The sequence below is a fragment of the Raphanus sativus genome, chromosome 2, assembly GCF_000801105.2.
Source record: "Raphanus sativus cultivar WK10039 chromosome 2, ASM80110v3, whole genome shotgun sequence".
Lineage (NCBI taxonomy): Eukaryota > Viridiplantae > Streptophyta > Magnoliopsida > Brassicales > Brassicaceae > Raphanus > Raphanus sativus.
Window position 1 is genome coordinate 39,835,562 of NC_079512.1, and position 15,927 is coordinate 39,851,488.

At 35.2% G+C, this 15,927-nt stretch overlaps 3 protein-coding genes and 1 pseudogene across 5 annotated transcripts; all 4 read right to left on the reverse strand.

Annotated features, from left to right (window-relative positions):
* Positions 1–3,136: 3,136 nt before the first annotated feature.
* On the reverse strand, positions 3,137–4,345 carry LOC130505624 (uncharacterized; annotated as a pseudogene).
* Positions 4,346–8,789: 4,444 nt separating this feature from the next.
* On the reverse strand, positions 8,790–10,271 carry LOC130508387 (V-type proton ATPase subunit c1). Its single transcript, XM_057003875.1, has 3 exons — positions 10,048–10,271; positions 9,277–9,562; positions 8,790–9,193 (listed from the first exon to the last, which is right to left on the reverse strand). Exons 1-3 carry the CDS (start codon positions 10,121–10,123, stop codon positions 9,061–9,063), a joined length of 495 nt encoding a protein of 164 aa, XP_056859855.1. The 5' UTR covers positions 10,124–10,271; the 3' UTR covers positions 8,790–9,060.
* A 127-nt stretch (positions 10,272–10,398) lies between these two features.
* LOC108842244 (probable ribosome-binding factor A, chloroplastic) lies at positions 10,399–12,032 on the reverse strand. Of its 3 annotated transcripts, none has more exons than XM_018615102.2 (4): positions 11,528–12,032; positions 11,088–11,261; positions 10,796–10,976; positions 10,399–10,710 (listed from the first exon to the last, which is right to left on the reverse strand). In XM_018615102.2, exons 1-3 carry the CDS (start codon positions 11,867–11,869, stop codon positions 10,845–10,847), a joined length of 648 nt encoding a protein of 215 aa, XP_018470604.2. In that variant the 5' UTR covers positions 11,870–12,032; the 3' UTR covers positions 10,399–10,710; positions 10,796–10,844. The 3 variants fall into 3 exon arrangements, with proteins under 3 accessions (XP_018470604.2, XP_018470602.2, XP_018470601.2); XM_018615100.2 differs by having other exon boundaries at positions 10,400–10,682; XM_018615099.2 differs by having other exon boundaries at positions 10,402–10,677.
* Positions 12,033–12,128: 96 nt separating this feature from the next.
* On the reverse strand, positions 12,129–14,077 carry LOC130508388 (amidophosphoribosyltransferase 2, chloroplastic). Its single transcript, XM_057003876.1, has one exon. It carries the CDS (start codon positions 13,992–13,994, stop codon positions 12,303–12,305), a length of 1,692 nt encoding a protein of 563 aa, XP_056859856.1. The 5' UTR covers positions 13,995–14,077; the 3' UTR covers positions 12,129–12,302.
* Between the last annotated feature and the right edge of the window lie 1,850 nt (positions 14,078–15,927).

Genomic DNA, 15,927 nt, shown 5'->3' on the forward strand with positions numbered 1-15,927 from the left:
CCGCATGGCCTTAAGAGTGTTGGGTAAGCTTCAATAGCTTGGAGCCTAAGTTTCCATTAAACAAGTCGGTTTAGGAAATAGGCAAATTAACATTCCTCATTGTATTAGGAGATATCTAATTACTATAGGAAAAAAGAAATAGGAGTTATCTATTTGCTATATAAACACGTCTCTTGAGTTGTGAGAGATGTGGTGGAATAGAGATTCAAGGTGTTTAGTTTTGAGTTATTTTCTAAACACATAATAAAGAGAGTTATTCTTTAGACAGAGTTTCTGTTCGTGTTCAAGCTAAGATCCGAGTTTACACACATCACGTTTTTGCGACTTTAAAGAGTCTTACGTGGTGGTGGAGTAGTTTCATTATGATGTTTCCCAGAAGCGGCCCTGAGCAGAAGCGAGGGAAGCTCATGCTTCCGGCCATAATTTGGTTTAGTATTTTATCGGCCACATATATTTTAAATCCTTAGATAGTTTAGTGGTTAGAAGCTGTTATGGCAAGGCAAGTAATGGTTCGATACTCCACATTTACACTTTCTTAACACTATTTTTTTATAGTATATCTTGACTTATTAACGGTGAATCGATCATTTAATGTTTATGCATATTAACCGGCCTTGTTTTATTAGTTGCTTCCGGTTTGAGAATATTTGTTTCCTCTGTGCTTCTTCTTTTCTCTTCTATTTTTAGTTTTAAAATCTTAACATGTATTGCTCGTCTGAGCTGCGTTATTATCTTTTTTTCAATGGATGAGTGGATGACGCGATATTATCAAGATCCGAAACGACGATATCTAGCTAAGTAGACCAAGGAATTTTTCCTTTTCAGTTAAACGGATCAGATTATTCCACGTTTGTATGTTGGGTGTTTCAACCTCAACCAACTTTCTTGGGTGCTAATACTATGTTTTAAATGTGCGCAAGGCCATGCTGGAAGTATGTAAATACATTATTGTTATCAGCAGTTACATATTAAGGGGACCGCTTTTATTTGGAAACATGTAAATAAATTGTTGTCAGCAGTCGGTAAACCTTTTTTCTTGTCAACAAAAATATAAGATTTACTAACGTTATTATGTTAGTCTTCCTCTTCTTTATGATTGTGTATTTGTTACTATTTTTTATTATTATAAATCTTATTTTATGATCGAGTTAGTTCCGAGAAACATTCATTTAATGTTACAAAGTGGACTAACCAGAAAACATATTATATTGTCTGATTCAAATTTTAATATCTTCTGATTAATATCAGAGAGTAGATTAGTCATCTGTTATGATCTACTATCAGTTGGACCAAAACTCAAATTCAGACTCGCCGAATAATCATAATTTAGTTTCCAAAAAGAATTTTACACCAAACCTTAAAAAATTACCAATAGACTATCACAGCCTAGTTGTGTATTTGTTACTTCATATAGTTCTATTAAATTATGTGTTCTTCTCTTGTGTCTATACGTGCAATTTATCCACCGTAAGTATGAATGAATGGTTTCACCAAAAAGTAACAGTAGTGTATTTTTTTTTACAACTTAATGACAAAAGGAAAACAGATTCCAAGAGAGAATGGATTCACCAAAAAGTAACACTAGTGTATTTTTTATTTACAACTTATGAAAAAAGGAAAACAGATTCGAAGAGCATCTGAATCTGATGATAAATTTGGGCAACTTAGAATTGGGATATGCAATAGAATAAGTGAAAAGAAAATGCGTAGACTGCGGTGAACAGCAGCTTACTGGAATTTGAGGGCAAACGTCGGCCACTCATCTTATGGCGATCGTACATGACTGATCTTTCATACCACTGCTCTTCTAAGTGATGGATCTAGATATTTTGAATGTAAACATATAAATAAATTATAAGGAAAATAGGAGAAGGGGAGCTTTGAACCCAGGTTCATTGGGGACAAAGGAACACTTTTAACAACCTAAACTGCATAATCTATGATATCCTCTATGCACTTGAGTTTAATCTTATATTATTATGATGGCAACTGCACCCTTCCTGATAAATTTAGATCCGCCGCTGGTTTTACTATAAATAAACCGCATAATCTATGATAACTTCTATACATTTGAGTTTAATCTTATACTAGCGTTTGACCCGCGCGCCCGCGCGGGTGTCATTTTTAAATGACCTATTTGTGTATATATTTTAATTTCTTAGATATGAAACATTTATTATTTTACATATTTTTATATAACATTTCTATTGTAGGGATGTCCAATCTGGATATCGGTTCAATTCTGCTTCAGACTTTTTAGTTTTTTTTTTTGGTTTTTCGATTTATAAAGAATATGCATCATATTAAAGCCATATCTAGTTTGGTCTAGTTCGGGTTTATATACGTTTGTTTTTGGTTTATTCAGTTTCAAATAAAAATCCATAAATATATTTATATTTTATAATATTTTGTAAATTTAACTTTATATGGTTATATATCAGTTTTAATATAACATGAAGATATTTTTGTTTTTAAATGGACTGTTTTATTTTTTCTTTTAATATTTAAATAATTAGTAAACATAATAGATTAATGATATCAATATGTTTTAGAATAAAAATAAGAAAAATAAGTATTCCATAATACTATTAAATAACTAACATTAGCACACATATTTGTCAACAAAAAGGTAAAAAAATTGTTTTGCTTAATTTGTTACAAATCAACCTTTCACTTAAAATAAAACTACTAAAATCAAAATTTTAAGTAGGAAAATCAAATTAATAAAATAAATTATGTATATATTATTAGTTATATTATATAGTTTACATTTAATTATACTACTATATTTTTAATTGATCTGTTTATTCGATTTGATCGGTCAATATACCAAACAATTATCATCTACTGCGGTTCCTAAAAACAATATCCATTTGGTACGTGGTATTACTAAATTCAAACCATTTTGTGTATTTCGATTTGGTTGTAATTATGCGATTTTACTGGATTGAACACCCTATGCCTACACATAAATATTCTTATTGTTTATATGTTCTAATTTATTGTTTAGATTATTCAGTTCCTTTAGTTTTTTTTGTTTACATTAATGTATTTGTACTTTGTAAAATTTGGAATATAAATTAAAACAATTTACACGAACATATATATATATATATATATATATATTTATGCAGCAACTAAATTACAATCATACAAATTTTACATGTATGTGGTTAAGTATTTACACAATTGATTTTTTAAGGTAGTAAACTGAATTTTGTATCTATCTAATCAATTGGTTTTGATATGGAAACACGCTAATTTAGGTTCCATCTCGAGTTATATAAGGTCAAGGCGGGTCAAATTTAATTAGATGGTTTAGTCGAGTCTCTAGTGGCTTAATGACCCAAGAAACTTTCGAAGAAGGCAACTCATACTTGTGCTAAACTTTACAACATCTATCATCCATCTGGGCACAACTCTTTCAAATATCCCCAGCGACTCAGCTTGTACAGCAGCTCAGCTTCTTCACCAGCTGAGTTATTTACCCAAGTTAGGGTGAATGATAAACCTGTCATGGTCAAAAGCCAGTGAGAAAGATTCTGGTGCTTTTCTGGTGGCTGATGATCTAAAGTGTATGTTTTTACTTGAGAACAATCCGCATCCTATACAATAACATAACTATGTGCAAAAAGAAATTACCGCTTGATGGATGGGAGGGCAACAATGCAGACTCGTTTGTCTATTATTTGTTGACAATTTCATTCCTGTAAAGTGTTCCAAAGAGCTTGCAATGGACAACCAGCAGAGTTACTTGATCCATATAGTCAGTTGTTTTATAGCATTGTGGTTGAATAACAAAGAGAGTTTCCTTGAAACGAAAGCAAGAAAAGAGTATTAGTAAGCAAAATTTTGATGACTCACTTAGAAAAAATGATCCAGCTTAAGTCGATTTGCTTTACCGTTGTTGATTTGTGAGGTATGCTAATATGATGTGATACAATGTCCGTTTCGATGTTATCTTCTGTCTGCCTGCTATGTTTCGTCATGCTTCTCGTAGGTGATACCGTATATGTTTCCACCATATCAGTCTACCTGCTACGCTTCCTCATGCTTCTCGTTGTAACTTGAGGAAATTCAGTAGTCTTTCGTGTTCTTCCACTTTGATTTTTGTTGTTGTGAGGAACACCCTCAGCTCTTTTAGTTTCTCAACTTGCACAGAAAGTGCCTTGTCTGTAAAACTTTTTATGCCCAGTTAGTAAAAGGACAAAGCATTTGATATCAAGAAAGGCTCGAGAACACTCTTCATTAGAAAAAGAAAAAAAATTCAACTTTCTTACTCTTTTGTAGTTCTACCACAAGGCACTTTTGAGACTCCAGACGGTCCTCCTCCCTGGTATATCTGGGGACCAAGACAGCCATGGTTTTACATTTCACAAGAATCCAGAAGCAAGTCCAGGGGAAGAAGATTAACAGAGTAATATAGGGTACTACATGCCTGATTTCAGCTATCTCATTCCTCAATCTCTCCTTATTCTCTTTCAAGTTCTGGTTTTCACTTATTAAATGCTATGCCAACGACTCTGAGACTACAAAAGCAAAAGAAAGAAGGACAGGCTAAGAACATACTTATCAAAACACTGGAACTCAGCAGACAATAAAAAACATAAAAAGTAAAGAATTTGAATTGTTATATAATTCCAGATGTTTACAGCGAAGCTTAGGGATTCAGAGTGGCATTGATGGTCTACTGTCAAACAAATTAGCAATCTAACCTAACGACAGAGAAGCAAGTTGTGAGAGTGAAAGTTGAAGCATGGATGAGAAAGGAAGAGATTTTCTCAAATGGTACTTGAAACAAAGGTAAGGAATTTCTCTTCTTGTTCCCTATTAACCTCGTTCAATTCTGAAAATCGAAACAAAAGTTTCATAAATTGAAATCCCTAGAAATTAAAATCAGAGATCAAACCTTGAGGGTGGTGTATTTGTCATAGAGCTTGGCGCAGAGAGTTTCGATTTCCTACTGAAGAATCAAAAATAATAATTTAGAGAATCTGGAGATACAGCTACCCCAAGAACACGAAGCAAAATCAAGAAGAAAACACAGATGGTAAATATTGTTTAGTAATGTTACAAAAACGACGATGCATAAGTCCAGTGGCATTAGGTTGTAATTATTTAGGAAAAATCAGGGTCAAATCTTTTTTGTACTTCACCTTTAATAGTTTAGATTATTGTGGTGGCAACAATACTCTTCCTGGTAGACGTAAATCTGCCGCTGGTTCTTCTATATCTCTTTTTTATTTAAAAAAACACTAAATAAATAATCGCATTTATCATATAATTAGTTAATGATACTCATAATGAGTCATCAAAATGTTAATCATGAGATGATGATTTAGTGGCAGATAAAATTTGAGTTTGAGTTGGTAAGCAATTTGCATTCGAAAACACTTAATTATACCCTCTTTTCTTTGATAATAAGTCACTTTTGATTTTTCTTTTTTCAAAATAAGTATTGTTCTACAATTGCAATATAATTTTACACATTAAATCTAATTTTTATATTTTTGAATAATCAATATTTTTTAATTTAAATTGTTCTTATTTAATCATACATTATACAAATTTCTTACTCTCCATAAAAAAGTGTCAAATTGAGACTTATTATAAAACGGAAAAAGTTTTATATTGTATGGCCATATAAATATGAATTTATTACTTATGATTTATTTAAACCCTGAAAAGTTTTATCCCGTAGATTACACCTTCACTTTTAGAAATTAATTTGAGTTATCGCAACTGCCAACGTACAAAACATAGCACTTAATTACGTGAGGTATGATTTGGAGATTTGTCATGTGGTTGTGCTAGTAAAATCAAGGCTACGCAATGACTTTGTGACTCTTGATAACATAGCTCTTAATTACGTGGTGTATGATTTGGAGATTCATTGTCATGTGGTTGTGCTAGTAAAATCAAGACTATGCAATGATTTTGAATTTTTGACACTCTTAATAAATGAATATGATTGAAAAGACATACTTCTTATCTTTTATAATAAGTGTCGTTGTAACCATTTTTCCTTGTTACAAAAAATGTTTATTTAAAATTTCAATGCAAATTATATTTACTTTTGGCTTAAAATTAATTATAAACTGCTTTGATTTTATAAATAATTATTATCTTAAATACTATTGGTCAAAGATATATAACTAATAACAATTTACATATATTTCTATCATTTTTTAATTTGTGTGAAAAATGTCAAAGTGACACTTATTTAGAAACGGATGGAGTACAATAGAAACACTATAAATTAATACTCGATAAATTAATAAATTTTATAAATTAATATTTTTTCGTCTCAAATTGGGTAGGTGTAAAAGATGACATAATTCGATAGGATAGTAATATTTTGAAAAATTCTTAGGTAAACATATGATCCCACTAAAATCATAAATTAATAATATCATATATATAAGTTTTATATAAACATACAGAACCTTTTTATTGTTTATCTTTCTTTAGAATAAATTTTATTTATATTCTTATCCAACTTGCATTTTTTCTCTGAAATAGAAAATTTTATTATAAAGACCGTTTTATGCTAATGTGTGTTTTATAAGAAATTTTTCTATTTTTTAGGAAAATATAGATCAATGTTAATGGAAATATTTTTTTTTCTTTTGAAAATAAAACAGTTCTGTTGTATAAGTATGAACTGAAACAAACTCGCATATATAATAAAACTTTTATATAAACATAGATGTAAATATAGAGATGATAGATAAAAATAGTCTCACTGCTAATATTGCCCTAACAGAGGTCCCAAAGGACGAGGTCTTGGTTCGTGGCTAGTTCTATTTGTGGCTAGTTCTCTTGTTCTTACAATTTATGCACAATAATTATACTGATTTCGAGCGCAAAATCACCATAACCCAAACTTTTTTTTTCTGAGCCGAATTTTCAAGCTATTATACCAGAATCGCGGTGGTAAAGCTCCGCCAACAGGGGCGAACCTATATACAAATGGGGTGTGGCACATGCCACATACTAATAATATCAATCCCCTGTGTAAGTTCACAAACATATACAAATGTTTAGCGCTTTTGCTTAAAATGCTTAATTGTGCCACACCTAATTCAAGTTCGACTGCTTAAACAAAAACTCTGACCCACCTAATTCAAGATCGAGTGCTTGAATAAACACTATATATGTATTTGTTCATTCAACTATATTTATTTACACGATTAATCATCTTTTTAAAAATAGTTTTAATTTGCTACTGAAAACTATTTTTATATAACTTCTTTCTTTTCATTCTTTTTAGTATTAGTTCTTGACAAAATAATTGTAGTTATTTAGATTTTACTCTAACATTTTTCTTGGATTTCTTTTCCAATATTTATATTAAAATAAAAACCAAAATGAACAGTTTTTTATAATGACATTATCAAGTGCAGTATGAAATTTTATAATATTACTTGAACTAATATTTAAAACGATATAAATAAATTATTTGACCTATTTTATAACAAAAAGATGTAAATTTTAATGTCTACAAAATATATTCTAATTTCATTTATTAAATTTTGTTTAATATATAAATATTTATGTATTTAGTGCCCCATATTATTACTTTTTCTGGATCCGCCCCTGTCCGCCAAACGCTTTTCCGGTGAGTACTCGGTCGGAGCAACCGCGTTTTCGAACAGGGGTACTACCATCTTTCTTTTTTTTTTTTTTGAACTACACCATCTATCTATTTGTGGCCCTGCATTAAATGTTAAAGCAATTAAACAAGTTTATACTACATATATTAGAAAAATAATTGCAAAAATGAAAGGTTACAAAGTTCCAAAAAGATTTATACACGTGAAACATCTTGCATATCGATCGATGGTGTATATCCCAACTAGAAATGGTCCAAGTCAATCACAGAGAAAATAGATAATAATTCTCTCAAGACTGATTTTCTAATAGTATTAAAAATGTAATAAACGTTTTTCATTAAAGTTATTATTTATTTTGTTATAATTATATATAATTTCTAATAACTATCAATGAATTATATTTAATAATTCAAACTTTTCTACTTGATGATTTAAAATGTTCAACCCTTTATCAAAAATAATAGATTTTAAAAGTCAACTATTTATTAATATCAAGTACCAGTTATCTTAAAAATCTACAAAATCTTTCTCTGTGTAATAAAAAATAAATCTACAAAAATTTATCATGGAACCGAGTAACGGAGTAAGTAACCATAAACTATTAGTCATGCGATTTTAAACATGCATGGTATCACATTCATCGACCAAGAGCCGGTTTATCACCGAAGAGACGATGATACAACCGGAGCCAATAGTGGAAACTCCAATGAAAATAACGCAAGCAACCGGAGCCAAAGTCAGCCGTCCACCTTAAAGAAGATACGATGCCTAACTATGGGTCTGAGATTTCTCGCATCACTTCCTCTGTGTAAGATTAAAAAGAGAGAACATAGCAGAAGGAGAGAGAAATCGTTCCGAGAAAATGTTCAAAGCAATACTTTATTGATAAGTATTATATTTTTATATAAGTAGTAAACTCTACAGGAACCTCATCAACACATACCTTAGTAAGAAAAATTACATCAAAACATGTGTTAAAGTTGATGTTTAACTTCTTTATATTTTAAACTTTGATCACAAAAACTTTTAAAATGAATGGAAAAAGAAAAACACAAACGTAACGTTTTCTACGAAATGGATTGAGAAAGCAAACTTCTTTACAGACAAATGTATTTTTTTTTGTAAATCAAAACAAATAAATGTTATTTAAACTTACTCGGGACAATACAAAAATACAGAAACATACCAAGCTCCTGAGAGCTCTTTATTACAGAACCGAACGATAAGAGAACCCCTACAAACCCGAAAGCAAACCACCGAAAGAGAAAAGGGGACGACGAATAGGTGGGTTTGTTTCCGGAACAAAGTTTCAAGAATCCAGTAAATCTGAAGGTTTGCCGATGATAAATACTAAAGAAGGAAAGAACAAAAAACGCACACAGAACGAAAAGGAAGTAACATTCTCACATTCTCAGAACGATAGCAAATCTTGTGGGTCACATTCTCATTCAGCTCTAGACTGGCCAGCTCTAGAGGAGAGGATGATTCCTACAATAAGCCCGTAAAGAGCAAGCGCTTCTGCGAAGATGAGGATAAGAATCATCCCAACAAAGAGCTTAGGCTGCTGAGCATTTGCCCTGGACGAAAACGAAAACACAAATGCACAAGTCAATCACCAACGTTACATATACATTAATTTTGTTAAGAAGAGAGAACAAACCTGACACCGGCATCACCGACGATCCCAATGGCCATTCCAGCGGAAAGACCAGCAAGACCACAAGCAAGACCAGAGGAGAGGTGAGCGTATCCATCGAAGAGGTAGTAAGACTTAGCCTTGGGGTTAATACCGGTACTGATGATAACAGCAATAATCAAACCGTAAATACCCAAGACACCAGCCATAACCACAGGGACAATGGACTTCATGACCAACTCTGGCCTCATCACTCCCATAGACGCCACACCAACACCACTCTTTGCCGTTCCATAAGCAGCTCCCATACCTATCCACTCCAACGAACATTCAACAGATTCAAAACGTCATCTCCAGAAAATCAACAAAATCCAATTGGATCCCAGTAAGATCACTCGAACCTAGAGCTTCGTATTGTCAATAAATCAGATAATGCAAAAACAAAATTGAACTGAATCTCATCACAATCAGAAGATCGTAAGTCAAATGCAAACCACATCTAATATAATCACATATCCATTTGTTCACGGTCCAATGTGATCCATCTGAAGAATCACAGCTTATACAATAACAGATTCATTTGATCGAACCTAAAATACTCATTCGTCAATGAATCATACAAGCGATCGGCGTAGTTTACGAGGCGATCCTCAAGCAACTAAACATATATCTCATTCGTTTTTCCTAGAAACTAGTGAGACGATAACGAACAGGGATGCAGATCAATCGGATTGGGACTAAAATTTGAAACGAAACAGAACGGAATGATGCGAAGAGAGAAATAAAAGGAATTACAGGAGAAGACGAGTGCGGCTGCAGCGCCGAGGAAGCCGAAGAAAGGAGCTGTTTCATCGCCGCTGAAGGTAGACATGTTGAATTTTTTTTTATTTTTTGGATTTGGATCTGAAATCTGAGAATCGAGTCGACGATTGAAATCTGGCGAGAGAGAGATGGAGCAGCGTGGATATCGCTGCGTGTTTTTATTTATTTAGGTTTTTTTTTTTTTTCTCTCTTTCAGATGAGTGGAAGGGAACTACGTAGCTTGTTCTTTTTAACAACAGAGACGACGACCACGTCCTTTTGGGCCTGGGCCTAAATGTGATTCACTTAAGAAGCCCACCATCAAATATGTCAGCTTATATTATATCAAAGCTAAACAGTTGTCCAATCCGGTTCAGTTTTGGCATTTCAATTTGTACTTTGGAAGGAAATGAATTTCAAATCGGTTCTTCTTCTACTAGCAGAGCCAATACAAAAATACAAAAACAAAAAAAAAAACATTTCACTGGAGAGATATTGATTCCAAGGACCATATAAGCTCTCAGGATCTATGCTTCAGGCATGAGTCACGTGAGCTGTATATATCGGTGTTCATCTTCTCTAGTTCTCAATTCGAGGCCATCAACATCTTCCTTATAGTCTTGTCTAAGCTTCACAGAAAACATGAAAAAGGATTACCTACAGAATTAACTGATTAGAATATTCTTGTTGCACCAATGTGAATGATCTCTCTCTTAAATGAGTTGAAACTATGACGACTCACCAGGGGAAATCTTCAAGTAATATGCGTACTAAAAACTGTTTGAGACCATTTACTTTACATAGATGATGTCTTCGTCGGGGTCATCCACGCCCCATTCTTGATCATCCTCTGGTGAATCAGATGTTTCTGGCCCTCCTTCGCTTCCTTTCTCAGCTTTAATTTTGTCTAGTATCGCTATTACCTGAATCAATCTCCAAATTTCAGTTTCTTGTGATGGTTTATTATAAACGAAGATCAGACAAAAACTTGAGACAGTTGCTTGACAAGTCGAAAGATATAGTAGAAGCCTTACTCTGCTTCCTCTTTCCATGGATTCATCCTCAATGAATCTGACCTCAGGCGTCAGTCTCAACTTCATTCGCTTCCCGAGCTCACTCCTAACGTACTTAGCTTTCGATTTCAACCCTGCAATCGCGACGTCTTTCCCTCTATCATCTCCAAACACTGATACATATACCTTCACAATCTACAAAACCCAAACAGTAAGAAATATCTCTAAGTAACATCCCACATGAACAACTTGCAAAAACACAGCCTAGTCACGGATCATAAAACACATCATATGAATTGCTTACGTCAAGATCTAAGTGTAGTCAAAATTCAGACAAAGCAGGAAAAAGGAAATACAGTTCTGGAATCAAAAAAAATTCGAAAGACACTAACTTTCTACCTCATCCACATGGAATTACATATAAATTACATGTACAGGAGTGGGCAGTTAGGGGCTCTTACCTGCAAATCGTTGGAGACCTCGACATCGCTGATGGTGGTGAGAGAAGAGAGGTATCGGTCGGCTCCAAGAGCTGCTTCAGGCAACACGGCGTGTTGCAATACAGTGTCTGTGAGAAGCATGTCGGAGAGCTCCCTCATTATCTGCTTAGCCACCATCTTTACCCGCCTCGGGTTCGCCATACACTTTACGCTCCTCTGGCGCACGGATAGGTTCGTACGGAGGCTACCCGGAGCCGTTGATTGCGGGAAGTGGAAACCCTGCGTCTTTGAACGTACGCTGGAGATTGGAGGATGGAGGGGGAAGAATAAGCGAGACTGGTGCGCATGGAACACGTTAGCCATCGCCACTGCGGATCCTTAATCTCTTGATTCCTCTGTTCTGAGTTTATCGGTTGGAGAAGAAAGTAGTAACGAGACAAGAACAATATCCACTAGAGATGTATCTCAGGGTGTATCTGTAATTTACAATCAACGCTGACGTGGAAGAGTTTAATCCACGTAAACCGATACCGGTTTGAGTTGAAACCGAAGTAACCACGATTTTCAAAACTCAGCTTAAGAAATTTGCAAATGAGACAAAAGAACAAAAAACACTTTCAAAGATTCACCAGACAAGAACAACCCTCTTGTCCACTCCATCTCATACTTCAAAATAATAATAGTAAACAAGCAGTAATTAGGTCAAATGGATCAAAGTTCAACAAGTTTTTCGTCATCATATAACTCCATTAGTACCCAAAAATGTTTTCACGCACGCGCGCATCGAACTCGCGACCTATCGAACCCAACCTCCTTCAATGTTGTTAATCCCTCCAACGAGACCATCGTCGATAAAGTCCCCACCTCCTCGCTTCACCTTATCCTCCGTGGGCTTCACCGGATAGTTCCCTGTGAAACACGCATAGCAGAAGGTTTTCGAATCTTCTTCCCCCAAATGTTTCTTCAACGTCTCAAACGACAAGAAGGCAAGAGAGTCGCTTCCGATGTAATCCCTAACTTCATCAACACTCATCCTATTCGATATCAACTCCTCGGAGCTAGGCGTGTCCACACCGTAGTAACAAGATGCAATGATAGGAGGACTCGCGATCCTCATGTGAACCTCTTTGGCACCAGCTTCTCTCAAGAGACGCACGATCTTGGACGAAGTCGTTCCTCTAACGATGGAGTCATCCACCACAACAACTCTCTTCCCTTCCAAAACTCCACGGACGGGAGACAGCTTCAGCTTCACTCCAAAGTCTCTGATCTTCTGAGAGGGTTCAATAAACGTCCTCCCAACGTAATGAGACCTAATCAACCCTTGCTGAAACGCAACCCCGGATTTAGCAGCGTATCCCAGCGCCGCCACGACGCCAGAGTCAGGCACAGCGATCACGACATCGCAATCAACAGGCGACTCGGTGGCTAATATCTCACCGAAAACATGCCTAGACTCATACACAGACCGACCAAACACGATCGAGTTCGGTAACGAGAAGTAAATATGTTCGAAAATGCACTGCTTCGGCTCAGGGTGAGGCATCAAACACTGAGACTTAACACCATCTTTATCAACAACCAAAACCTCACCAGGATAAACCTCTCTCTCATAAGTCGCCTCGATCAAATCAAGCGCGCAAGTCTCCGAAGCAAACACAACAGCTCCGTTGCTTCTCCTACCCATCACCAAGGGTCTAAACCCATGCGGGTCACGAACCGCGACAAGCTTATCCTCGGTAACAAACACCATCGAGTAAGCACCTTGAAGCTTCTCGCAAGCATCGACAATCCTCATGAAGAAGGGTCTCGCTTTGGAGATAGCAATCAAATGAAGCACGACCTCGGTGTCAGAGCTGGTGTTGAAGATCGAACCGTTCTCCTCTAGCTCGGCTCTCAGCTTCGTGTAGTTAACCAAGTTCCCGTTGTGCGCGACGCCCACGGAGCCGAAGCGGTACCCGGCGACGAACGGCTGGACGTTTTTGAGCATGGAGGAGCCGGCGGTTGAGTAGCGGACGTGGCCGATGGCGATGTCGCCTGGTAACTGGTCGAGTTTGGACTCGTTGAAAACCTCGGAGACGAGACCGACGCCTGTTATGGTCTGGAGGACCTTGTCTTTGCTGACGGTCACGATTCCCGCGCCTTCTTGGCCTCGGTGCTGGAGCGCGTGGAGAGCTAAGTAGCAGAGGCGTGAGGCTTCCGAGTCGCCGTAGATTCCGACAACGCCGCACTCCTCACGAGGCTTCTCGTCGTAGTCGTCATCGTTGTTGTCTGAGAGGGGGGCGAGAGGGTGGTTTGCGTTTCTGGAGGAAGAGACTCTATGCGAGAGAAGGGAAGGAGAGGAGGAAGAGAGGGAAGCGGGGTGAGGAGAGAGGGAGGTTGTGGGTTTGATGAGACTACGGAGGGAACGGAGAGGCAGCGGCTTAGAGGGCTTGTTGGGTTTAGCATTGAGAGAGAGGGACGGTGAGAAGCTAGAAGTGGCCGCCATGGATGAAGATGATGATGGTGGAGGTTTGTGAAAGAAATGGCTCTTTTAGGTTTTTTTATTTTTAATTTTGTTTTTAAGGGTCAAATTGGGGAAAGGGTTTTATGAATGAGTATGTAAAGCACACGTCAGTGAAGTGACCGCCTCACCCTCGACCTCGAGTATCTTTACCCTTCGTCTTTAATTCTTTGCCCTTTGATATTTCAGTGGAGAATCTCTATTTTATTCGAGGTGGGTCCCTTATTTGTATTGATCTTTGTGGAATGTTTATTTTTGTGGCTTACAAAAATAGCTCAAATTGCAAATTTCAAATTGAAAATTGCAAAACGAACCGGATATGGTTTGAGTCGGTCGAACCTACAAACTGTTTCAAATAGTTTCACGAAGGGATATGTTTGTTTGGTATTATGTTCTCTACCATTTCTAAGACTTGATGTTCATTCTTGGTAGTATTGACTATTGAGTAAGGATGACCCCGTTCACTGACATATATTGTAGTTAACTTTTATTTTTCTTTCATATCCAAAAATAGAGAGGAACTAGATTTTTGACCCGCGTTAAAACGCGGATTATGTTTCTCTTTTATATAAAACCAATAAATAAAATGACACAAATTATAGGAAAAGTCTTATTAAAGCTTTTAGGGTTGGAAAAATATTTGAACCAAAATAAGTGAATAAAACAAAGCCAAAAAATCATACCAAACTCGAACCAAAATTGGTAAGATATTTTAATGGATCCAAAATTTTGGTGTACGAAGAATCGGATCTTAACCCGAACAATATCGAAATATTTCAGGTATCCAAAGTTTATGTTTTATATTATTTTTATTTTATACTTTAAGATATCTTAAAATTATTAAATTTGTTGATATAGTTTTACATAAATATCCAAACCCAAACTGAACCCGTAAAAATTTGAATCAAACTCCAATTAAAATTTATAATTGTCAAATGGTTAAATCACTAACTCCAAAAACTCAAAACCAAAATAGATCCGAACTAAACCCAAATAGATATCCTAACCGAATACACCCAAACCAAACTCGAATGAATACTTAAATGTCTATCCTAAAAGTTTTTTTTTTTGCTAAATACCCTCCTAAAAGTTATAGTGATTATCGTTAATATTATTAAAAATTATTGCTTAAATATATAGTTAAGATCTTGATTAATATTGATATGCAGCTAAGAAGCATTAAAATTATGAATAGTTTAGACCAAAAAAAAATTATGAATAATGTACGTGTCTGGGCAATGTATCTTTTACTCACTATAGCCATTATCATGAAAATATGTATTACTGGAGAACAAACCCCGATATTGTTGCAGAACGGTTTACTAAATTATAATATTTTCCTTATTTAAAATATTTTTTAACAACGAACGGTTATTACTTTTAAAATATTAAAAGCAATAACTTTGGTAACAATATTTCGAAATTATACATAACAAAATCGGGAATAGATATGTTCAAATCATTTTTTTAACGTTGGTTATCATTTAAGTCAAAAAAAAAACGTTGGTTATCATTAAAATCAGCAATGGTTTACCATACCAAAATGGTTCGGGTAAAAAAAAAGCTTAAACTAATAATAAAACAGATCTAATTTTTAAAATAATAATAATAAAACTGTTTTCTACACAAGTTCAAAAATGAAGAAATGCAGAACAAAATACAGAGAGCTTTCCTTCTCCCATAATTGAAAACATCAATGAAAGGATTTTATGATTCTCTTCTTACCGAACACCAGCTTCTGAATTAATTGCCTCTTGCAGCAATATGGGACCATTCTGAACAACATAAGACTGATGTACGTGATCCTTTATAATGCTTTGAGCGATTTCAGTTGTCATACTGTTATTGATATCTAGTGTATGGTCAAGAGACCAGGCCTGAATGAAGGAGAGGCCAATCGCTATTCCTTCAAGAAGGT